Raw genomic sequence first — 26,275 nt, forward strand, 5'->3', positions numbered from 1 at the left:
ATAAAAAGAACTGCAATTTCGTTCGGTCTACTTTCAATTACGTGTGATGGAACGGACAGCAGGAGGCTGGAGGAGAATTGAGATATTAAGAAAACTCGAAAAGAGTACAAACATTATATATATTATGTATAATTCATATAATAAGCATTGCTGTAACAAGATTAACATCATAAGAATATCCCAGTATTTATTTTATTATTATATTTAAAAAAAAGGAAGGCCACTTGTATTAATACTGGTTGTTAATCTAATAATCATGTGAATTCCAGTACAATAAGTCTCAAAAATATGTTCTCTTTGTTCCCAATTTTTGTGCGGTTGACATTATAAACATAATAATTCACATTCGCGCCTCATCTTCAGCCTTGGCGGTTCCCCTTGTACGTACTTTATCAAATATATAACTTATCCTAAGAGAAAAGATGATTGTTCGGTACGACACCGTGTCTTTCCTTTGGTACAACGCTATCATTTTGGAGCATTATCAGAGTTGTCTGAAGACGAACTTGGCACAACCGAAGCTATCATAGAGATGAAGAAAAAACAAATGTAACTATGCAGAGGTCAGAAGCATTAACACCAGATTCACAAGTCTGTGTCGCGTACTCACCGATAATGATGATTAAAATTATAACACATATGATGCCAAGGATGAGCATCATTTTCAGATTCTTCCACCAGTACTTTCGTTTCAATTTGCCGGCATGTTGTTCAAATTGCGTCGCACCCTGTTGTAAGGCATCTGCACGGTTTTCGAGCTCCGACAGCTTCTGATCTCGCTCCAGCACCTTCTCCACATTAACCTTCATTATACCTACGACCTCGTCTACAGTGGCCTGAGTCTGCTGCAATTTCTTGCTTGCACCCGCTTGTTGGGGGTTGTGCGGTCCGCCCATTTCTCCTCCTGCACCGCCACCCTCCATAGTCCTGAAAAAATGACAAGGACTCCTTCTGACTAACCTGTTCCAACACGATTTCTGCGCGAACGTTTTGTCAATTTACGACCATTATCCATGGGATTTCAGATTGAACAAAATAAAGTAATATAAAGAATACGAATCTCCTTGCAACAAATTCCACAAAAATCAACAAAATAAATAACAGGTACACGCCCATAACCTCAAAAATCACGCATATGTTTCTGAACGAGCTCTATTTATACGTTTATCAACCTATATAATATTCATCGCTCAGTCTTGTTAATAAACAAAGAGGACCTGCATACGCAAACATGAAAATACGATGGAAATGCAATCAAGAAAAATAACAAATAACATGTTTAATCATTAGCATTACATCGGGAACGATGATCTCGCTACAATGATCTCAATATCGTGTAATATGGTACACTTGCTTTGTTTCTTACTCACCTATAAATATGTCAAATGCACGAACAATCGAAGCTAATTAAATCTGCGAGGCACGATGATATCTAGCAAATTATTTGCGATGACGGCTACCAGTTTACAACACAACAGCGGATGACACAAATCGAAAATGGCGATAATCATGACGTCATGGTTATTATAACGTATTTAGGTATTTATCAAAAAAGGGTACTTAGCAAAAAGGCTCATTATTATACCTGCTCAATCGAGAATCGCTTTTCTTAATTTGATGTAAATAAATAATACAATTTAATATTTATTAATCAATTACAATATCTCGTAGGCTGTTGTCATTGATGGTTTGTCAAAATAGTGACTACCTACGCCATCTAAACGCGGCAATGCGATTTATCTTGATTTATTTTGTCGATAAAAACGGTAGTCGACGAGACACCGAGATGTTTGTTCGCGTTGTTTGAAATTATAAAATATGTATGCACTTAAAATGAAATCGATATATATAATTCGGGTGTTAAAGCGAGAAAAAGCGAAGATGCTGAGTCTAAAAAGTGCAAGGAACGCAAACAGACCTACAGTGGCAAAAATTACGTCGCAATCATTAATGTAATAATGTATAGTTATTATAAAAATATATGAATCTCTGAATTAAGTAATTAAATCATATTTATTGTTTGTATCTGTAATAATTAGTTAAGCTAATGGAGTTAAGCTAAAAAAAGTTTACACACGAATATTTAACACACTTTTGCTATTCTCATATTTAAAAAATTTTAGAATGTACATATAAAATATACAATTCAAATATATTTTTTTAATTTTTGAAATATAAAAATAGCAAGCAATATGTATTAAATTTTCATATAAATTTAACAATTTAATATTGATTGCCTATCGTATATTTAAAATATATGTTATAATTGTAAAATATTTAAAATATATGAGAATATAGCAAGCATAATTATAAACATTTAAAATATACAATTATAATGTATACTTCAAATGTACTTTTTAAACTTTGTAGTATATTTAAAATATTCCTCGTCGTAAAGATAGACTTAGATCGAGTGAACGATAAAGCGAACGTACATGAATCAATATTCTGCGACGAAACAAATTTTTATTAAAACAAGTCATTTATTCTGCTCAGTCTAGATCCATTAAATATGTACCTATATAAATCAATATTGAACAAAAAAGCATTTTAAACAATATCTATTTTTATTAATAATGTTAAAAATATATAAATATAATGAAATGGAGGCTGAACTCTATTTTAAAAAATTTACTTAATTTACTCTAAGCATCCATGCTTTTATTGATCAAAAAGTAAAGTTAATACTAGTATATACACATAACTTTATCGTATGTACAAATTTAATATTTTAAGACCAACATATACACATGCAAAAGATATGTGCAACAGACAAAATATTTTAGCAATACTGTTGCTATAAAAAAATCTGATGATAGTAAAATAATATAAAAAAAAAATAAAATAGCACAAAAGACAGAAGTAAAAACGAGATAATAGATTTTGTGAAGATTATACCTATAATAAATTATGAGAGGTAGAATATGATAAATCAAGCGGCTGATTGAAATAAAGAAAACCAAAAGGAGTATTTTAATATTTGTTTTCGACAGAATTTATCGAATTAAAATATTTGATGACGATATTAAAAAAAAAAGGTTGACTTAGAATGTTATGAAACTAATCAACAAACAAGCTGAAACGTTATTTATCATTATTTTGATACGCGAAAATGACAAAAAATAACTTCAACTTTCCAGGTAGAACACAGAGTCATAATTAAGTCATAATGATATCATAAGACGTCATCATGACGTCATTTGATACTAAAAATAAATTTATAAGAACAAATAAGATGATGTTTTTATGATTTTATTATGATTTCTATGTTTTATTTCGCAAGGAACACACAATAAAAGTCAACAAAAAAATCAAAATAACTTTATTTTAATTGTTAATGTCAATAAATAATCAAATTTTGTAACTAAAAATTTATAATTTTGATTTTCATGACGTCAAAATAAAGTCATTTTAACTTGCTCTTGACTTATGTGTTTCTTATGCTAAATTGTTTGTTGGGAAATGTTTGAAGAGTATGAAATGAAAATCATAAGGGAACCTGTCACAATTGTGGAATTAATTCGATTCTCCTTAAAAGATGTTGTTAAACACAAATCTAAGACATACATATTTTTTTTATATCGATTCAATATCTTAGATATAAGAGATAAAACAACCCTCCCTCAAAGCTAACACTTATACATATTTAATTCCTATCGATCATCAGTGAAACGGTGAGATGTATAGAAAAATGTTTTAGACAAAATTTTTTATAGTTTTTTTATATATTTTACAATTGTGTATTTAAATTTTTCAAGAATCTAATATTTTAAAAACTCCTATCTCCATTAATTTTGAGGGATTGTTTTACCTTAAATCTAAGAATAAGTTGACATAAAAAAAAATACATTTTTCTTTGTATTTAACAGTATATTTCTAGGAGAATCGAGTCGGTTCTGGACAGTTTTAACAGATATTTTATCAATCAAATTCGGTCTCGAAAATTGCTACGCCTAAACATCGCAATAACGACGCGAGTAGCCATCTCTCGCTAAAAAAAGTGGAAACTTTCGTCTCATAAAACCCTACTTACCACTACGAGCTGCCATAATCGGACGTATGAGCAGTAACGCAAAAGCATCTTCGACGCCATGCAGTCGTTCACCGTGACACCGACATGACTCACGACGAATATCGCAACGATGGCATAAATAAAACATCTTGCGGATGCTCGTGCGCGTATTCGTACCGCGTCGTTACAGGAACGTATACAAGGAGACAATGTTCCAACTTGCGGGGTACGATCCAACCTTATTCAACCCTTAATACAGCGACCAACGCGAAATTAAATACAATATTGCTATCCATGATAGATTTATCAAATGCACAAAACAGTCAGTCTCGACATTTATATAAATCTACTTTGTCGTGTAGAAAAACGAGAATTCCACAATTATTTCACCCTCGTTGAAACGCGACTATTCCATCATCCTCCCACAAAAAGTTAACACGACCAAGACCGCACAATTAAATGGATAAGTTTCTCTTGCTTTTTACGTGCGTTTCGAGTAGAACAATTTCGGGCTATTTATCGAAATAAAACGGAGCGGAGAAAACGCGGGTGGCACCCGATGCTCCCGGAAACGTTCCTGACGATCGTGTAGGGTGTGTTCGCGCATGAGGGTTGCAAGGCGACATCGCGACCATTTATCGACCAAAGTCGGGTGCACGTGCGCAATCGGCGAGGTTGGCGTGTCGTCCGTCGACCCTGCAGTCTCGAGAGATCGACTCTCCGTGACCGCCGTGCTTTCGAAAGCGCTTTTCTCGCGTTGGCCGATCCCCAGGTGTCCCCACCCGGGAAATCGATCTATTGTGCGATCGAGGGTACTTTTCACGAGCGGCCGAGGCGTAGAAACGCGAATAAAACGCATAGCGACGAATGCGGAGGTGAATATCAAAGTTCGAAGGTGAACCATCGAGATATATCGCTCGGTCGTACGCTTGCGCGACGATATCGCACGGCGGCGTGCCTCCTGGAAATTTTATCAATACCGCGGCGGCCATCTAGTCTTGCTGGCAGTTGCTCGCGAAAAGTTACGCGCCGAACGCCAAACGATCGACCGGGGGTGTCGCCGAGCAAGCCGATCGACAAATCGACGAGGATTATCGGAACAAGAAGAGCCCGAGGCGATCGACTACGAGCAGCATGTGAGTACACGTGATAATAATACGGAATGCTGCGAACGAGATCCCCGATAGAAAGGTTCTCCGAAGGAGGACATTGCGAGGACGAAGTTTCTATCATTCGATGTCGAAAATCTTAGACAGCGAAGAAAACAGCGAGAAAACAGCGAGTCTTTCTTTCAGCCAGTTTCGACGAATAGTCTCTAAAGACGACATAGTTGTGAAATCATGTTAAACGGAGTAATTGAGGTGATGCAGGTTTAGCTTCGTGTTAGACTTCGCGTTGCGGTACACCGAGTGCAATTTTCGGATGCGAAACTACCTGCTGAAACATACTCATTGACGAAGCCTCGCGATTACCAGGGACACCGAGCGTTGTAAAGATTGAAATCGGGATGATGATGTACTTCTAGCTTTCGCTTCGCGCCTGTATACGATGATACAAATGGCGATTGTATTGTGGAGCTACATCGAGAGTGAATTCCGTGGCCATTCCGTAAACGAGTCGAAAGCATTAACGTAATTGTGTCTCTTTAAGGGGGAGCCTCTACACAAGACTGTGACGCATAACTAGATCAATGAGCGATTAGAGTAGAACGGTGACTATTACGTGCTCTATCGCGCTCGGCCGCGATTCAGCCGCGAAAAGCAGTTTAGCGAGAAGGTGCGGCAATCGATGGAATTTTGCGGATATGAATGCGCAAAACCGCGCGTAAGAATCGCGTAAGGAGCCTGCGGCAATTCGATGAAGAGGGCGAGATTCACTGTCGCTGCGGCACGTTAGTAAGATGCGTTTTAAGACGCAATTGCCGAGGCTTGTCGCCGCCAATCGATCCTCCTCGCACGACCCGCGTCCGTCCGCGGCACACGGCAGAATTTCCGATAGAGTGCAACAGAGCTCCGCGATGCCCGACACGTATACTTGCTTTCAAGAGAAATTAATCATAACGCGGCCTACAACCGCTGCGACTCTTCGAATCTCTCGAGGGATACACCATATAATGCACTGACGCCACTGACCCCATCCGACGGGAATCTTTTATCTAAAGAGTGGAGTAAGTGGTGAAAAAAGTATTGACGAAACAGGCACGTCGCGTGAGAATTTTTCGCTATCTCTATCGGTTATATTACTTCACTGAGAGAAAAAAAATGGTTGCACTTTGTGTGTAATTTATGATCTTTTTTTTGGGACAACTATATATTTAATATTGCTTGGTTGTTTTAATCATGCAAATATACTAATTTTACTGTCAATGAAATTGATAAATTTTTGATAAATTTTTAGTTTTTTAAAAATATATTTTTTTGTTATTGTTACCATATAAATATAGTGAATTTAAGAAAATGATTACATTCGCTATAATTGCGATTGTATTTACTAGAAAAAATATCTATTTCATTTATCACACATTTATATCTTGACTATATTAATATTTGAAGTTATCATAATTTGCAGCACAATATTTTCATGTTTGAAAAATCACATATATGATTATATTACTAACATTACAGCAACCATAAAAATGGAGCTGCTAACCATAATTATTTTACCATGCAATTATAGTCACGAATACTAAATATTTTTTTCTTGGTGTTTCAGATTTGTCATTGACTTTTGTGTTGATTATTTTACATTCTGATGGATTCATTTATTTGTCTATTTATTTATTTGTTAATGGCGGCAATAGAGAAAACTAAACATGGTAATCAGATAGTATAGCACGATAGAACTACCTTAATCAATCTCGCTTTTGAACGCAGACTGTTATAGCTTTCTATTTCTCTTTCTAACTTTTCTCATTATGACCTTTCGCATCCGGTTTCCATCCACCCAGCTCGATTATACGCAATATACTCATTCAGCCAATCTCGTAGGCGTATTTATAAGCATCGCTGTTATCTGCTCAAATATTTCGCGATCTTGGACAATCTTGATGAAGGGGTGACTCAAGCAAAATGATTTAACTATCGGCTATCGTTACGACACCTACACGTCGTTGGCAAGTAACTATGGATCTTTTCGAAGGACACGTGATAATTTCGGGTCACTTTACAATCGCAATGCGAATTGCGGGGAAGATTAAAACGAAGATTTCGAGCACGTTATCAAATCTCTTTTCATTTCGACGAATTTCTTTGTATATTGAACAATCGCGATTAGAGTAATCGCAATCGACGCGATTAATTATCGCGCGTTCTTTGCGCATTTTGCGCACTCGACGTGATCATTGGATGCCTAATTGTGATCATATACGAACACATACATATATGTATAGTCGGGATCAATTGCGCGAAACGCGATGCACTGCTACTACATGTCGGCTCGCAGTTTCTATATTTAGATAATCAATGATGAGCACATTTACGGCAATGTTCTATGGCTTTGCTAGACGGAAAGGTGCGCGTACGTACGTAACTTACACATGCGTTACAATCCGGGTGGCGAACAATGAACCGTTCGCCGGATTGTTCGATCAGAGACGACGGAATGAATCCTTGGAGTGGCGGTGAACTACAATATACCGACTACAATTTTGTCCTTGAAAGTTCCGATTTAATAGACTATAAAGAATTACTGTTTCCTGAATTATTGAAAAACTATTGATAATAAAATTTTTGTACCAAATTAATATCTCACATGAATTCGACGATTTTTTAAATAAATAATTTGTGATAAAAATTTGCTATGTTAATTTCATGCATTTTACACTTTATATATCTTACTTTCATTATTTATTTTAAATGTCTTGCAAGTATAAATTTTTTGTCTTCGATGGTACTCTCTCTGAATGAATTTCTCAGCAAAAAAGTACAAATAAAAAAAAGCAAAGTATAAAAAAAAATGTTAAGCTTACTGTCTACGTACAGTACAATGCAAATATCCCATAAATATCCATCATTCAGTGCGAGTTATACTAATCTAATAATAAAAATAAAGTAGTATTCGCGATCGATGTATTAATTCCATTATGTATCCTATTTTACGTCATGGGATGAATATTTCTCGACATTTGCGCACACAATTCATAGCTATGGCGATCGAATAATATTTCGATACGTACCGTGTCAAACAGCTATATTATAAAATAAACAGTAACAGCAGAAATTTTCATATTCATCAGAAAATATTTCAATAAATCAAAAAATTTATTCGTATTTTTAGAAACAAATTCTCGCGATAAATAAATATATTGAAACAATCAACAATAACAGGAGAAATTACCGAACCGTATCGAAAAAATATTCAACGATGAGCAATCAAACTGTACTAATATATGAAAATATCGTAAACATTCAATTTAGAATAATTATATATAATCGATATAATTATTTAATTTTAATCAAATTAAAAATAGAGAGATAGATGAGAGAACATAATGGTATGAATTACTGATTTTATTAATTATTCTGCTAATTCTGCTACAATATTACTGGAATTGCGTCGAAATTTCGCGACAGATACCGGACGACGGCGACCGAATATTCCGACGTCGCGTCCGACATCTCAATGGGAACGATATGGAGGAGAAGCACGTACGACTCTCTTGTATGTTAAACTATTCCCACCGACGGTATTCGAATAGTCGATCGATCGGCTGTTGCCACTCGGTCGTTCGATCAGCTAGGCCAAAAATAAAACCCGCAACCCGTTGCCGACCGCTTTTCAATCCGCCATCGCGCGTAGCCGGCATTTTTCCAAATCGTAGTATCGTAACTACGAACACGTATCACTCGTAATCTCTGCGATTTACGTCACGTATATCCGTAACAAGATATTTATACATATTGATAAGCACGGAGCTTTTTCTGCAAGAATTAATATAGATTCATCGGTTTTATTACGATATAATTGCGTAATTTTTTTCCTAATTTTATTTAGCCAATTAATTGATAGTTCACAACGACATACGACAATTCTTATTCTTATCGACCGTATTGTTGACGCAAATTACAGCTTTTATTCTTGTCGACGATTATTTAATTGATATAAAGAATATATTTAATGAAGACTTTATATACGATGAAGAATATAATGGCATGTCGGAACAGGAATGGAAGATTTAATTATCCCGGTACATAAGTTGTTGAGTAATTAAATTGATATTGCTCGCAGCAGTACCGCAAAAGGTCTCGCTCTGTCTCTTTGCAAAAGGTCAAATAGCTTGTCGGAAATCCCATAGAAAAGAGATTTACAGAACGATATGCATATCCATAACATGTATATACATGATTTCTCACCCAAGCATTTCCATATATAGTAGATGAAAAGGTCTGTGCATCTAATCCTGTTTATAAAACGGTCTTAAACAATAAAAGATATTGTTACAAAGTGCTTTTTCTCTCGTAAGTAAGGTTTAAAATTAATTCGACATATAAAGAGAAAGAAAAAAAGAAAATGAAAAGGAATGTAAAAAAAAGAGAAACACCTTAAATATTTTCGATTAATCAAAAGTATCATAAAGATTTAGGAAACGCATGACTTCATCCAAAATCTTAATGAAATGCTCATAAAGTCGTTCATAACGATCTCGATCGTTTCAAATATTCGCGTGTAGTTGCACGTGCGTTCTGAATTACAATCTCCTGGGGTCACACGAGTAGCCGACATTATCAATGACCTTTTCTCTTTCCGTATCCGCTTGTCCAACAAACACGTTTTAATCATGAATGCGCCCCGGGACAATGTACTTGTATCATCGTCGCTTCGTTGAATCTTCTTAAGAAACAAGTTGGAGGGAAAACGCGTGGTCCAAGTTAATACGCATCGAATTTTTGCTACTAAACGGTACAAATGGCGAAATCGTGTCATGAACTTTGCCCTTTCGCGGCGCTTTCCACCCGCGGCTCGATATGGGGAAAACCTCACGCAGCACCATAGGGCAAAACGATGGCATATAATTCGCGGCTTGCGCGTTCCGGGATAAGCGACACCCACCTGAGTGTTTATTTCACTTTTTAAAGCTATCGAAGAGAGACGCACGGAGGAGATATATAAATAAATCCCACGCCGTACACAAATCGCAAAATACAAGCGATATTGATAAATACGCGTATTTGATAAATATACAGTTTCTACGGTATGTGTTATACGGATGGCCTAAAGATTTTCACCTCTATCGACCCTTATTTATCAACATTCAACTCAGAAAACATATTGACACGAGACTCGCTGCACCGAGAAAAAAATGACTAGATTAATTCTGGTTGAAAACTGATGAATCAGAATTTTCTGGTTAATACTCGTTTCTATCAACGTAGTTTAAATCTGAGTTCAACTAACTCTTCATCTTTTTCTAATTCTAAAAAGAGTAAGTTGAACGAGATTAAGATTAATCTGCATTGCGATATAGAAATGAACATAAGTCTACTAGAATTCTAGTTGAGATAATCGAAATTCTCCGATTGATGTAATCAGAATCTTTTGCCTCGTCAAATATTTTTCAGTGTCTGATTATTCTATTATATATTTTTTGTTGTTTTATTATTTTCTGAGGTATTAAATTTTATTGATGTTATACCAACATTTCCGCGCGAAGTGATATATTCGTAAAGGATCGCGTTTGTTTAACCCGATTGTATCGTGATGATACATTGGATGTGATAACGTTAATTGTTAATCTTCTCGAAATCGCGTCTTTGTTCGCAGGGCTACGGAGGGTGGTTTAGCACCGGATGCAGCTGCAGGTGCAGGCGCCGGCACCGACGGCATCGTCGGTGGCCCCAGAACGCCCCAGCAAATTGCCTCGCAGAAGCGGCTGCAGGCGACGCAAGCGCAAGTCGACGAAGTCGTCGACATCATGAAGACAAATGTGGAGAAGGTCCTCGAGCGCGATCAAAAGCTCTCCGAGCTCGACGATCGAGCAGGTGAGATCCACTTTTCACGCAGCCGAAAATTCTGCGTTAAGAAAATTGACGAGGAAGCTCGTTTTGATCAAAAGTTGAAAATTTTCATTTAATCTTAGTCAACGCTTAATCCCCTAAAATAGATTCTATTTTGCTAAATTGTATAATATAATACTTTATTTTATAATTATGCATATTGCTTCATTGTCACACTGTACTTGCTCGCGCGCACGCGCTCATTAACACTGATGTAGTCATTAATTATTATATACGTCACTTGATTGTTCTGCTTCTACGTCAGGTACTTACTTATTCATGGTAAATATCATTTGTTGCACGTCAAGAAATTAATTAATGCCTTGGAAAAGCGAAAATATATGTTGCTGTATCTCCGCATAAAAGAATATCGTCTAAATTTTTAAAAAGATATAATTATAACACGGATTCAGATCACGAATTGTATTGTATATATATCACGACGCAATATTATATTATTATTCACGATCAATGTGTCGCTATACTGAATAGAAGCGCAAAATACGGTCGTGGGAAGACTACTCCTTCCATTCATGGTATCGTGGCAATAAAGTAGTCCGACTCTGCGCGTCTGACTACACGTTGATATCGATTACTGTGACACACTCGATGCCACGTTATGTGGTTATGGCTGATAAACGTCGATCTTTTATGCAATACGCACGTACTTTTATTATTTGTGTAAACATATACCTATTTTTGCACTAATAAATTATACATTATTTTATACTCTCATTAAATATTTTTGCATTTTTTCTTTTTTTTATTTTTCTTTTCCTTCTCGAATGAAGTTACACTGAAAAAAATTTACTAAATCTTAATCATATTTTTTTTAACAGTACTGTCAATTTTTATTTACAGTAAATAAATATTTATTCAATAAAAAAATGACAGTTTGATCAAATTAATGGTTCCTGTATCAAATAAATATACGTTTACATTTAATAAATATTTAGTTAATATTGCCCAAATAAATATTTATTTAAATTTAATATATATTTTTTTTTTCGCTATACGTTGTCCCTATCAATTATTAATATTAGAAAACAGTTCTTATTTTGAGAATTCTTTTTTCTCCAAGTTATACGTAAACATATCTGAGATAAATCGAATGACACCTACGTAATTGGCTTTTGCAGATGCACTTCAACAAGGAGCGTCACAGTTTGAACAACAAGCAGGAAAATTGAAGAGAAAGTTCTGGCTACAGAATCTAAAAGTGAGTGTCAAATTCCATTTTAAAAATTTTATGACAATATTCGAAATATTAATAATAATTTTGCGATTTGTTTTTTTAACAGATGATGATCATTATGGGTGTAATCGGACTCATTGTACTGGCCATCATTGTCGGTAAGTGTTTTACTGATTCATTAACGTTTAACAGTTGTCGACATTGCCACTGTAACTGTTTAAATGTTCTGTGCCATCTCGTCGATGTATATCTCGTCCTGATTTCGAGCGACTAATTCAGCGTTATTTCCTTTTTTTCATCATCCATTTGGACACGTGAAAGTGTCGACCATTTATGTAAATAAAATATCATAGAAATTAATATTTATTTTTAAATTCATATCTGACAAATATGAATTTTTATTAGATAAATTGCCGTTTAGAATTTATTTTGACGGTGATCATTGCATTACATTGAATCAGTCGTTCCTATCTAATGTCTCTCTGTCGATCTATATCCTTTGTGCTAAGGAAACATCTACTACGTACAGACGATTGTGTTTGCACGATGCGAAAGACGTCGCGATGTGAAGCGAAATGTCCACGGATTTGCATAGCTTTTGAGAAATCCTTTCGGAAAGATCTCTTGAAGCTTCTCAAAGAAATGTGCCGAAACAAACTGTTTATCGTGCTTTGCCTGAAAATTACGTCGACTACTTGGCCTCATAATTCATCTTCACAAAACTTTACCAAAAATATCATACTCGCGAGCCTTTTTCTCTAAATCCTTTTTCTCTAAATTCCAGAATTCTTTAAATTTTACAAAAGTTTTACATATCTCCTAGCAATATCGTTCTGCTGCATTTTATGACCGAAAAATGAAAGTATATTACTTTTTTTTGCAAGAACACGTCTTTATCGCGCGGAATACGAAATGCGCGAGAGACGCCACTATGTAGCGTGATCTGTTGGAAAAAGTGGCGTCATTTTGTCTTCCTTTTTTTCATTCATCATCTAACACGTGTGAAATGTATGTATTTCTCTTTTCCCGTCTAGCGAACTTCATGTAGGCGCGCTGATTGGTGGAAGAGATTTGTGTGTGAGTGAGTCTGAAGGTAGAAAGCAAAACAATTGCGATATTGCGTATCGTTGTTTCTCACCCCGTTTCTCTTTTTTACTTGTGTCGTAGAAAATGTACACCTGAACCCGTACGTTTCTTCAATTCCATTCTCGTTGTTTATCGTCCGACACGTAAAAACTCCCCTCGTCCTGATATTTCAAAATTGCCTCTAATTTTGACAAATCACGTACCAAGTGTTGCCAGTTTTATAAAGAATTCATCGGATATTTTTTTCTCAAAAAAATAATATATAGTATATAAGTATTTTGTAATAAACTGTTATATTAATTATGATAATTGTGATATACAATTATCGTATTACTACTGTAACATTTTATTATTATTATAGTTTTTTTTCCATATTGATCTTGCAAAAAAACATACAAGTACATCCGCGTTTTTATAAAACTGGTATTTTTAGTCGATGTTTATGTATATTATGTCTGCCTGTGATAGGAACTTGCTCTATCTGTTGCTACGTGTATTCCCTACACAAGAACTCTCCATCACTGTCCAGTATCGTTGCATATTTATGAAGTACTGATTTAATTGGGAAGCGTTCCAATTAAGAATCGTGGCGGTACACCGCGAGCCTTCATAAATCTTCGACGACATCCTTCCTGACTCCCTTCTCTTATCACAACACAGCGTACAAGACAACATTAAGTGTAAACAGTACGTAAAAGTTGCCGTCATGTGTTTTCTCACTAGGAATTTTCTCAGCATTTGATCCGACGTTTTGAGCGTCTCTTTAAAGTCCATAAGACGGAAAAAGCGACGCACCAGAAAATCACTTTATCATGATTTTAACAGTTTCAATGTCATAGATATTTGTTACAACGGTGTTGACTAAAAAAGCCCACTTTAGACGATCTATAATTTACATCAGATTTTCAAATAGGACTGTTCTGATGTCTACACTATATTGTTTTTTTTTTACATAGTTTTTTTTAGATAGTATATAAAATTATGAGATTATCTTGAATTTTAATACGAATTATAGATCGTGAACCTTAAATGTATTGCGTAAATTAATTTTGAAACAAACTATCGGTTTCTTTAATGAATACCGATAAATTTTTAAAAAGGAATGTTTGCCAAGACACGATCATACCTTACCCTCTGTGTGTGTTACGACTGTAATCATTGTTATGTGTCTGTCTGTACTTTTCGGTGGTATCCTCTTTCTGAAGTTGGTCCCAGGCAGTGATTTTCAAATTTCTGGTGGTCAATTAACAAAGAAAAAGACACCGAAAAAGTGTAACACACGTGAAACAGGCTGAACAGCTTTAAACACTGTGATTCGCAAATTCTGCGGTGGCAATAAAGAAATAATACAAAATACCACCCAGAAATGAAAACATAAGAAATGAAAACACCACAACGATAAACGACAACATCAACAACAAGCACAATATCGACAACAGTAAGAATTATCAAACAACTACAACTATAACAAAGTTTCTGTTTAATCCTATTCTACTCTTCGGTACGGTAAGCTATGATTTTATTGTTGCACCCGATATTCTATCTTTTTCTCTCTTCTTATGCCAAAATGCAATTCAAATCTTCTTCAATTAGCACTTTCTCTTACATTTCTTTATTTTATTTATTTACTCATCTTTGTGTATAATGAAAAAAAATTCTGCTAAAAAATACGAAATGTATAATTTTCGTTAATTTTGTAAAATATATTTTTGATCTCTCGTAGTTAAAGGTAAAAGTGACAACAATAAATAAAATAATAAATAACAAGAAAGAGCCAGATTTTTATGTATTTCAAATTCTTAGAACATAAATTTTGACCTTATTATTAAATTCTCAGTGTATACATGTAGAGAACGCAAATTTAACAAAATTAAACGGTTAGAAACAATTTCTACAGATTATAGTCACCCAAAGTGTTGATAGTATTCCTTCATATCTATCTTTTGTTACAATAATGTAATGCAGTCTTGTAATATTCTTAGTTACATTCTTCTATTATACCGGTTGCAATTAGTCCATAATGATGATAAAATTATTTAAACATGTTGAGTCATTCAATAAAAATGTATCACATTTTCGAATGCGAATGTTTAACAAGAATATAATATAGTTGAAACAATGAATCAAAATAATTCACAAGAAGTAAATGCGATCAGAGTTAAAATTGAAATCAGTTCAGTCAAAAACTTGTATTATGGTAATATATAATATTACATTTATATGTAATAATATAATAAAATATTATAATAAAATATTTTATATAATAAGATAATAAAAATATATTTTAAATCTCTAAATATTATATATTTCAAATCTCTATACATTTAATAATTTAATTTTTAATTTTGCATTCATATATATTATATATACAAGATTAATTATAATATTATCAATTTAATTCATTTTTTGCATACAGTAAATTCGTACTTATTACATTGCATGTTTCTCTTTTTCTCTCTCTTTCTCTCCCATCATTCATCCTCTTCTTTTCTCTTAAATAACATTCTTAGTACAGCGCGAAACTCATACACTGTATATATTGTCAAGATATGCATATTTTAATAATCTTATACATTCCAATATTATAAAGACGAATCATAGCAAAAGTTTCTGGGACGATCTTCGCGTATCGTGCTTGACCTCTTATTGCGGGGCATGTGCCATTGATTTAATTATTTATTCCTCGATTGAAAGCCGATGTCGGCATAGCGTTGCATGGCTTGTACATTATGTGGAATGTGCCAAAAGCTTCTAACGCGAACAATTTCAGCCAGAAATTCGATCAGAATTTCCAGTGAACTGCGGCGAATTTTGTCGCCTACAATGTGAAAAGAAAAAAAGACGGACTCCGGATAGAACTTCTGGCAAAAAGCGGAACTTTGCCACTAATTATTTTCGCAGAGGAAAGTTTATGTATCATGTGTATCGAGTGGTCTCTGTATATACGCATTTACGCTTCTGTAACTACTTGCATGCAATTTTTCTTTATCCTTATGGCTAATGGATTGTTATATGCTTTAAGTTGCGAACGTCAATGAGTTTAGTTTATCAAACGCATCGTCGTGGATATAACGGCGTGAATATTTTTCATTGAGAACATTTCAAAACTATTAAAACATATAAACTTGTATTCTTCATAATCTTGATCTTGATATCCACTAAATTTAAACGCTTGTCCACGACGAGTGCGATCCGCCATGAGTCTCCGCATGCGAAAGATGGCGAAATAAAGAGGAAGGAAGCAAAAAAAAAAAGATGGAGAACGGAAAGAAAAACAAATTTAATAAAAAGTCGAAGAGACAAAGACTAAGAGCAACATGGGGCGAATCATTGCCGTCCCTTATTCATTGGAGGAGAACAAATGTTATTATTGTTTTCAGCGAGCGTCACCGGCGGCAGCAATACGCAAAATTGAACGCGAGAGTAAGAGCTAAAGTAAAATAACGTAACAACTACAGCAACAATAAAAAGAAAGGTAAAAGGAGAAGAGGAGGAACAAGAATGAGAAAAGAAGGAAGAAAACGGCGGCTGAGAAATTTCCGAAGAGGAGATGGTTTTTAGAGGGATAGATCTCGCAAGATGGAAATTGTGATGAGCCGTTGACGAGCTCTGCCGGAGTTCTCCGCGAACGTAATCGTCGGATCGATCGCGCGCGGGAATCAATCGATCGATGGTCGGCCTTGGGATTCATCGTGGGAAAGGAGGAAGGATGACGGCGGATGATCGGAAGCAGGAAACGTTGATCCGAGCGGGAACAACGAAGAGAGCCGTCGCGACGACCACGGAACTTTCCTGTTATCCTTCGTAGCGTTTTTTTTTTCCTTTTCCGGATCGAGTAGAGGAAGTCGAGGGATCCACGCCGAACCGGCACGCTCTCCATATCTCGCATGGACGAAGGTTGCGTCGACGATAATAACACGTGCGAAATTCCGCTGATTTCTCGATCATTATTTCATTGCGTTATTACTTTAGATTATCGTTTAATATAATTGTACGTAAAATTTCATTCTTACCACGCTCTTTTCGCAATAGTACGTTATTTTGAGGAACGTTAATTCATATCTTAAGTTTCGGCAAATGTGAAATTAAATTGAAAATACACAGATCTTAACGGATTTAAGATATCTTAGATCTATCTTAGGTCTTAGTCTAAGTCGGAGATTTTGTTAGATAAACGGAATTAAAACTGATCCTTGATTAAAATCTCACGATGAGATGATCTAAACGCAGCTGATTGATAAGACGAGATACGTGCATCGCGCTTTCCTTCGTCCATCTTCGTTAATTAAGATTGTCCGAAAAAAGTTAGAAAAAATGAGAAATACAGAAACAAATGGTTATTAAAACAAAGGTAAACAAAGAAGCGAAAAGTTCGTGAGAAAAGAGGGAAAATTCGATATAGCAGCGACACATAATACTTAAATATATAGGAAATATATATATATGAAAAAAAAAATATATATATATATGTATAGAAAGAAAAAGATAAAGAAAGACAGGGTGTCCGTAAAAACCTCCATCATGTAAAACCTCTCCGACGAAGGCAGTTGCTGTAGTACATACGCGACGCGTTCACGATGTATATCGAGACATTTACTTTATAGACATAAATGTAAATCACGCAAACTGTAAATAATATATCATTTGTCTCTCACACGCCATTTATCGGATTCAATCCGCTCCAATTATATATTGAAAAGAATCACTTGTGTCCTTTAATTATTCCTTTGTCTTGCATCTTGCTTTTTGCTTTTCGCGAATTGTAATGGAAAAGAAAAAAATCGATGGATAGGGAAGAACGGAATAGGAGGGAGAGAAGCAAAAGAAAAAGAGGGAGAGGAAAAGAAATAATAGTGACAATCGCCTGCCTTCGTCGAAGACGGCGATTAACGTTTTCGAGCAGCCTGTGTACAGTAAATTTAAGAAATAATAAAGAATGGGAAAGAAAAGAGAAGGAGAAATGAAAAGGGGAGAGGAGACGAAGGGGGTGGAAAAGAAAGCCTTGTTGTAGGGAGGCGCAGCAGCTATAAGTAACGTTTTATGGCTTTAAAGATGAATTATCTACAAGATGTTATGTATACATGTTAATAATAACGATTACGATGATGATAATAATGGTAATATTAATAATAATTATAATAAAAACGACGGAGAGGGGGTTGCTTTACCCACTTCGCGGATGCGATCGCGCCGAGAAAGAAAGAAACTCTTGTCATCTCGATTCGAGAATATCCGAGGGTAAGGTTCCATCCTCGATCATCTTCTTATCGTTCATCCGCGAGATAAGACGTTTATTAGCGACAAGGGTATATTGCGCCCGACACGCAGATTATTCGTCGACGAAGATCGTCGTCGATCTCCGACGATCCTATCCGGTCCCTTTTCTTCTTCCGTTCGATCCTTACTGACTTCGGTGCTGCTGCTGCTGCTATCGCTGCTGCTGCTGCTGCTGCTGATTCAGCAATAATATCGAGAGACGAAAATTAACCATCGTCCGCGATCCTCCTCAATTATTCCTCCCTTCGATCCCACTCCGACGCGCGATATTTGTGGATATGCCTGCAGGCGCCATTCCGTCGCGACTTTCGGACGCGACGAAATTCACCAAGAGAAAGAAGAGCTTTTCATCGAGTCGATCGGCAGAATACGATCGACTTTGCTTTCGTTCGCGCCGGGATTCACTTTAGGAAAAATTTTAGGAAGCGAGATTTACGACAATATTTCAAATATTAATTGTTTGCAATTATTGAACGATCTGATTATGTACTTAATCATAGCGTTAATTGGTCAAAATAAAATAAAGAAATCATCTAATCTTCTTCTACCTTTTTTCAAATTGATTTTTCTTACATAAATATTTGTTATCTAACAATTTATTGTAATTGATTTCATGACATTGTTAAAAATAATATTGATAATCTCATTGAGGAATCATTGGGGACCACAAGTTGTTAATGCGATACGCTTTTTTTGTTGACTCGCGAAAATCGCAAGGATGAAAAAGCGAAGGGCCGATCGACGAATGAGAAATTCTTCGAAATTGTCGCGCGAAATGGCTGCACATCCGAGTTATAATATTTAAAAACAATCATTCTATGTTTATCAACTTATGAACACATAGCTGTACGTCATATCTTAACCGTGTCGACGTATCCCTAATTATTAACGACGAGTATGACCCTGATGCTGCGCTTTGAACAATTGTACAGTATCGAATAAAAAATACACTGCGTAGTTGAATTGAAGTTATGAAGAGGCGACGAAGAAGGGGATCGATTATAATTTTCTTTTTTTTTTTTACTTTTAATCAAATCGTACTTCGATAAAATCCTTACATATACATACATATACACGTATATTACTTTTTATAAGCACACCGACGTTTCTAAGAATTTTATTACTGCATTTTATATTAATGGATAAAAGCCACGCGTTTCTCAGTTCTTTCTTTTATTTTGCTGCATGTAAAAGAAAACAAGATTCGTTTCTAAGAAGAAAAGTTTTATTCGGTTATGACTGGAAAAAAGTTAGAAAAATTTTTTAACACCTATTGACGATTGAATATATATTGCAATGCGTCTTCCAGGAAGAGGATCATTATAAAGCCTAATATCCGTTAAATCCAAAAAGGAGGTAAGAACAATAAACTTGCTATTGTATGCCGGTGTACATTTTTTAAATATACTTATCTACTTTCTTAAGAGTTTTATTTTTATATTCTTTCTTATTTGATTTCAATCTTTACTTCCTCAGTGGAGCAGAGTCGTGGAATAGCATGCTAAGTGCTATTATAAAATGATGTGCAATATGTGCTTTTTTAACTGACAATCGCGTGATTGTATAGTACATTTCAAAATTGTTAAATTAAATATTTTTTTTAATATATAATTTAAAAACATATTTTTATAATTAGGTCATAATCATTTCCTCAGTTATTAATTTATTAATGAATGTACGATCGATATTTCCTTATAATTAAACTCTATTGGAATCTAATTTTTTTATACTTTTTTATATTTTTTGTCGATTAATAATTGCAATAATCTAATTGTAACATTTATTATCAGTAGCCTCGCGATACTGAAAAAAAATCATAATAAACATGTTATTTTATCTTTGACTTTTATTTCTCTGCATTTGCATTTTCTCTTAAGAGTTTTTTTATCCGTAACAGTTACGTAAAATATGTGCTTCCATCTCATTGTGTATTCCATTATTCAGTTATTATTATTTCCCACTGTCAAGGAATCATCACATATTCGTTTAAATATTGCTGTGTTAATAACATGAATATATTATAATATAATATAATAAATTCACATTCCATGTAATCGTTTGATCGAAAGTAGAAGACACGTCAGTGATATGTGTGTGTCCAATTACTGTCGCTTCGTAATTATTTCATTCACTGTCCATTTGTACAACTGTTTCAAATTAATGTAACAAATGGTGCCGGGCGCGCGCACATATGTTGAAATTTAAAGTAAAACACGACAATATCTACACACTATTATCTAACGGAATAAAATCACTTTGAGAGAGAGAGAGAGAGAGAGAGAGAGAGAGAGAATGAGAGAGGGAGAAAGAGAGATGACACTGTAATATAACACACTTGTTTAAAAAAAAAGTGAAAATATCAATACAATTTCTGTGTTCTAGCGTTGTACAACCTGTATTTTTTATTTATCCAAATTATATGTTTCTGTGTGTTAATTATAAAAATGTGGGAATAAAAGATATCAAATACGACATATTATTTTTATGCCGTAGGTAAAAGATAGATCCTATGATATAAAAAAACTAACAGAGATATCACTTTTTCGATAAATTATTCTCGACTCCTATTAACAGTTGTGATTTTTTTCACTTTATACTTTTTTTCGAAAAGCTGTTATATTCAATTAAACTCGGTATTCAATTAAAACTTTAAAACAAAAATGTTTAGAAAAAAAATATATATATATTATATATATATACTATATCTATATATAATCATATTACTCTTAAATGTACAATGGAAAAAAATTCTTTTCTTACTGCTAAAAAAAAATTCTAAAAGTTTACTCATAGCTAGTATTTTATTGAAGTTTAATCCTTTTTACCTATGCAGTACTAAATAAAGTACAATAATAAATTAATTAATTAATATTAATCAATGTTACTCTTCAATATTAGTATAACAAAAAACAATTTAAAAAACAATCAAGAAAGTGGGCTCTAGTAGAATCAAGCGAACGAGCATGGACAAATACGATTGAACAACTTGCTTCAATGAATGCAAACAATGCCATCATACCGACAATTCATTGAAGCAAATTGTTCATTCGTGTTTATTCACTCGATCTCTAAATCTCAATCCGGTTTGATACATCTTTCTGACAAACATGGAACTGACATACATGGAATAAATCTCTCCTCAAAAATTTAAAAAACTACTTCTATAGATAAAAGATGTTATATTTAATATAATAATGTGCAAGAAATTTTTCGTATCGATCCCCGTTATCGTTTTACGTTATAATTCTAAAACGCTCTGATATCAGACACTAATACAATTTTCATTTGAACGTTTCAGTGAAATTCATGCCGGAATCGGCGCCGGCTCCACCTGCGTACAACTATCCACCGGGTATGATGCCGCAGGGTACGCTGCAAGGAGCCGCGGGACCTGGTGCAGTTGCGGGTGGTGCAGGGGGGACGGGCGCTGCAACAGGGGGTGGTTCGCCGCAAACCGCTGGAGCCGCGTTCGTCGGCAACCTGAACGCCGGTATGCACAGCGTTGTATAAACGACACGACGTGATGGTATTTGGGATAAAAAAGAAAACGAAGAGGATTCTGACAACGACATTATCCGCGGAAATAACTGGTCGACATATTCGCTTCGGCGATCACCCATCTGTTCGAATTATCGTCGGTACATCGAAGAGCACGATGGAATAATCCGGTAACTCCATAAACATAGAATCTGCTAAACGAATTTCAGAAGTTATGGATTTACATCGTTTTCTCGAAAATCCTTCGACTACCAAGCGTCTAATCGTCTTTTATGTTGAATTATTTTATTTCTTCGTCAACGTGATATTGTAATAATTAATTCCATTATCCCTACTATTAGCAATTATCCTTACAATTACTATGCAACAATATTTTAGACAAATTGCCTTTACGTGATTATTCACTAATTTTTATTCAATTGTATTTGCACCTTGTTAATCTCATAGTCAAATCTTAAGTTATTTAAATGGAAGCGACATATCGACCGGTCTTTTCGTCGTTCAAGAAGAAAGAAACGAGATCTATATTCTACCATTCCAGGAAATCAGCAGAGGCTTTATTTTCAATGAGAGTACATAATACATGAAAAACCCTATGATTACAAATTTCATGTCAGCTAAATATTCGCTAAAAAAACAACGAGCGAAGTGTCGTTCATGATAAAATACACGGGCATGTGTATCGATGTATGTACATACATACATGTACATGTACATACATTATTACGAATTATCAAAGTAAGATTCAGTCTATGTACATATATATATATAAATACAGAAATTATTTGTATGTTAAATCATGTTAACCGAATCAAAATACAGGAGAAACGATAATAGAGAGAATCAGTTGATAAATGATTTGAAAAAATTAACGTAAGTATATTTCAAGTCTACTTTTGACCGAGAAATAAAAATAAAAATGTGCGCGTCACGTAAAATATTTCATGTAAGTGATGATTTTTGTGCTTTGCCTGTACATTTATAAAAGATTGTCTCCGACAATAGGCCTTCTGGACAAATGTGAAATGGATTTTCACGCCAAATCCTTTAACTATACTAGTCTCTTTGAGATTTATGTAATTATTATAATACAATGCAATTATACGAATCGCAAAAATTATTTAATGTAAAACGTAGAAAAGTTTAACATGATTTTGTAGTAAACAAACGATTCCTTAAACACATCCTTTTTGCACGATGTTTAATATAATAGTTTTACGATTATTATTAATATAATAGTTTTACTTTATAGTATATATATCGTATATTTGAATTTATTATTTCTTGAAACAGTGTTTATACATGAGACATTTTACGACAATCGAAACTGTGACGCAGAATTCTATGTGATTACAAATTAAAATTGGTATATCAAAATATTCACATAGGACTCTAGTTGAGTCCCACTTCGTCTTTTGAAAAATTCATTATGGAAGATTCAATATGATGGTCAAAAGTGAGAAGAACCATGACTGGAAAATAAAGAAAATTGAAAAACATACAAGGGAAATGATACACAAACATTTTGTATATGCCAAGTTAATCTATGAGATGTACGAATTTTGTAAAAAAAAATTGAACCAAAAATCTAAGATGGCGATTCCAATGTGACGGCTCAAATTAGTATAATTAAGTAAAATGGTCTCTTCAAATTGATTATAATTTTTCATGAATTATTTAAAGCTCTCTGCATTTTACAGGATTGAAACTATCTCTGTATTATGCTCCAAGAACCCGCATTATCTTTTTCAAAGGTTTAACTTTTTAAATATTTTTTTTCATTATAATATGATTTTATAGTTTTTATAATTTTTCCAATTTTTTTTCTAGTATTGTATTGTATATAAAATTAGTAGCAATTGAAAAACTTGATACTTTCAATTTTTTATTCGATAGAAATAATAAAAGCATATCCATTTTCAATGTTAGCTACGCGTGGGGCATTGGAGAATCTTTTTGTAAGAAACCTTTAAGTTCTTTAATGTTCTTTCTTGCTACAAAATAATTATTGTATACGAATACAAAGTCGTATAGCAAGAAAGAACTTACAGGTTTCTTACGAGAAGATTCTCCAATGCACCATATGTGGCAACGTTCCAAATGGCTTTTATAATTTCTATCGAGTAAAAAATTGGAAGTACATATTAAGATTTTTAACTGCTACTAATCCTTTATATACAATATTAGGAAAAAATTGAAAAAAATTATTATTTATAAAAATTACAAAACAAGAATATAATGAAAAAAAAATTTTTTAAATTAAAACTTTAAAAAGATAATGCAGGCTCTTGGAGCTTAATATAGAAACAGTCTCGACCCTATAAAATGCAGAGAATTTTAAATAATTCATGAAAAATTATAATCAACTTGAAAAGATAATTTCACTTAATTTAAACTGTCACTTTGAAGCCACTATCTTACATTATTGGTTCGATTCTTTTTTCACAAAATTCGTACATCCCATAAATTAATTTGACATATATAAAACATTTACGCATCATTTCTCTTGCTTTTTAAAATTTTTTTATTTTCCAGCTACGTTTTTCTCACTTTTGTTTGCAATGTTGATTTTTTGTTGCATACAATTCTGGTCACATTACTATTCCGGTTGAAACGTCCCATATATACTTTTAAATATTATTTAAGAATATTTCATATATGGATTCATAAGGAACATTTACTTCTTTAAAGACAGACGAGGAAGTCAGCTTGTAAATGTATAGAAGAATAGAAGATAATCGAATTATAAGAAGGATAATTATTGATTCCTACATTTTCAAGCATTGGCATAGTGATTGATAATAAATTTTGTGGGATAAACTCGAATCTCCAAAGTTGGAATTTGAAAATAATAGCATGTAATTTTTAGCAATATTAAATATATTAAAATGTTACTTAATGTTATATTATTTAAACGGAAAGAGAAGGGAAAGAGAATGTATCGCTACGATAAATGCTGCGTTACATTTTATCGTCATTAAATATTCTCCATCACTCTATTATTTTTTCTACACGAAATTTTCGGCTAATAAATTCACAACGTAATTAATAGTAAATTCGATTGGATGCACTAATGCATATTAAAGCCATTATACTGATTTCATCCGTGCAAAAGTAAAATGCAAATATTTCGAATTATAAAATATGGATTTTATTTAACAGTACAGTAAAATGTATTAGGATTTCATTTAATCCATTCTTATATTTATATTAAACACATTTTTTTACGTCAATTTGCGGCTTTGTACAATGGCTTTAATGTGGGTGCATCCAATCGAATTCGCTATGCGAAATGTCAAACGAAAGAGTATATTCACACAAACTTGCATAGCTGCATAAACATATTCATAAAGAAAACCCAATCACATTTTATGTGGATCTTTATAAGAGAAATGCGATTAGATAATTTTCTTTATGCATACGTTTATGCAACTGCAAGTTTATATGGATGTACACTAAAATCACACACAAAATAATGTAAGTTTACATAATCATAGCATAAGGCTGTTGGACTAATGAGTATCTTATGTAAATCAACGTGGCGTCTTTATGTCGAATGCTATTAATCCAGAGGCTGGATTAAGTTATTCTTATCCAACTTATGTCATTTTGTGTGTGGCTTTAACTACTGTCATTTAAAAAAAAAGAGTTGATGTATTAACCGTATTCCTTATGAAATGAAATACCATATTGCTACTTTCACTTGATAATCAAATTGTTTTCAATTCAATAAATTGTCTATACACCGATAATAATTAAAATAAACGATAGATTTGTAAGTATAGCCATTACAGGATGCTTTGACACTTAGGCTATTGATACATTATTGTGTACGAATACCAAAATTATATTAAACTGCAATATTCCTTCAGCTGTATATCTCACCGAAAAAGAAACAGATCCATATATTATATAATAGAAATACTATGATATAGATTTTATTGTATGTTAGGCTTAAATAAATAACATTGTGAGAAGCAATTGTACGTGGTTTTTCTTGTCGCAATAATAAAAATTGTGATATTTTTACACATTTGCGTCATAGTTGCAAACGCAAGTACAAAATGAAAAATTATTTTATAATGATCAATATTAATCCACAACGTGCAAAATATAATATGTTAATATGATATATATATATAAATCTCTACTCATGCTGTTGTAAATCAGTATGATTCTTGCAAGCATTATTTACTACATACAAAGATCTACATC

The 26,275-nt window shown here is 33.7% G+C and overlaps 2 protein-coding genes across 6 annotated transcripts; one reads left to right on the top strand and one right to left on the bottom strand.

Annotated features, from left to right (window-relative positions):
- Positions 1–100: 100 nt before the first annotated feature.
- On the bottom strand, positions 101–4,570 carry Syb (Vesicle-associated membrane protein synaptobrevin). Of its 2 annotated transcripts, none has more exons than XM_011067440.2 (3): positions 4,034–4,570; positions 611–927; positions 101–521 (listed from the first exon to the last, which is right to left on the bottom strand). In XM_011067440.2, exons 2-3 carry the CDS (start codon positions 921–923, stop codon positions 469–471), a joined length of 366 nt encoding a protein of 121 aa, XP_011065742.1. In that variant the 5' UTR covers positions 924–927; positions 4,034–4,570; the 3' UTR covers positions 101–468. The 2 variants fall into 2 exon arrangements, with proteins under 2 accessions (XP_011065742.1, XP_011065743.1); XM_011067441.2 differs by lacking the exon at positions 4,034–4,570 and adding an exon at positions 1,371–1,529.
- A 158-nt stretch (positions 4,571–4,728) lies between these two features.
- Positions 4,729–26,041, top strand: nSyb (neuronal Synaptobrevin). 4 transcript variants are annotated; one of them, XR_015546414.1, is made up of 7 exons: positions 4,729–5,148; positions 10,772–10,989; positions 12,144–12,223; positions 12,306–12,357; positions 21,861–22,052; positions 22,602–22,933; positions 24,756–26,041. XR_015546414.1 is itself a non-coding variant. In XM_087410437.1 (6 exons), coding segments are annotated over exons 1-6 (573 nt in total). In that variant the 5' UTR covers positions 4,729–5,146; the 3' UTR covers positions 22,631–26,041. The 4 variants fall into 4 exon arrangements, 2 of the variants coding, with proteins under 2 accessions (XP_087266563.1, XP_087266564.1); XR_015546415.1 differs by having other exon boundaries at positions 21,861–22,230; positions 22,602–26,041; XM_087410437.1 differs by having other exon boundaries at positions 22,602–26,041.
- The last annotated feature ends 234 nt before the right edge of the window (positions 26,042–26,275 follow it).

The sequence above is a fragment of the Acromyrmex echinatior genome, chromosome 10 (genome assembly GCF_024713525.1).
Source record: "Acromyrmex echinatior isolate Ae372 chromosome 10, ASM2471352v2, whole genome shotgun sequence".
Lineage (NCBI taxonomy): Eukaryota > Metazoa > Arthropoda > Insecta > Hymenoptera > Formicidae > Acromyrmex > Acromyrmex echinatior.

Excerpts from the sequence above, each read along its gene's own strand:
- Syb (XM_011067440.2), bottom strand. The coding sequence starts at position 923 with ATGGAGGGTGGCGGTGCAGGAGGAGAAATGGGCGGACCGCACAACCCC. Across the intron at positions 522-610 it reads AATTTTAATCATCATTATCG|CTTCGGTTGTGCCAAGTTCG; the intron begins GTGAGTACGCGA and ends TCTCTATGATAG.
- nSyb (XM_087410437.1), top strand. Across the intron at positions 10,990-12,143 it reads CGAGCTCGACGATCGAGCAG|ATGCACTTCAACAAGGAGCG; the intron begins GTGAGATCCACT and ends TGGCTTTTGCAG. Across the intron at positions 12,224-12,305 it reads TCTGGCTACAGAATCTAAAA|ATGATGATCATTATGGGTGT; the intron begins GTGAGTGTCAAA and ends TTTTTTTAACAG.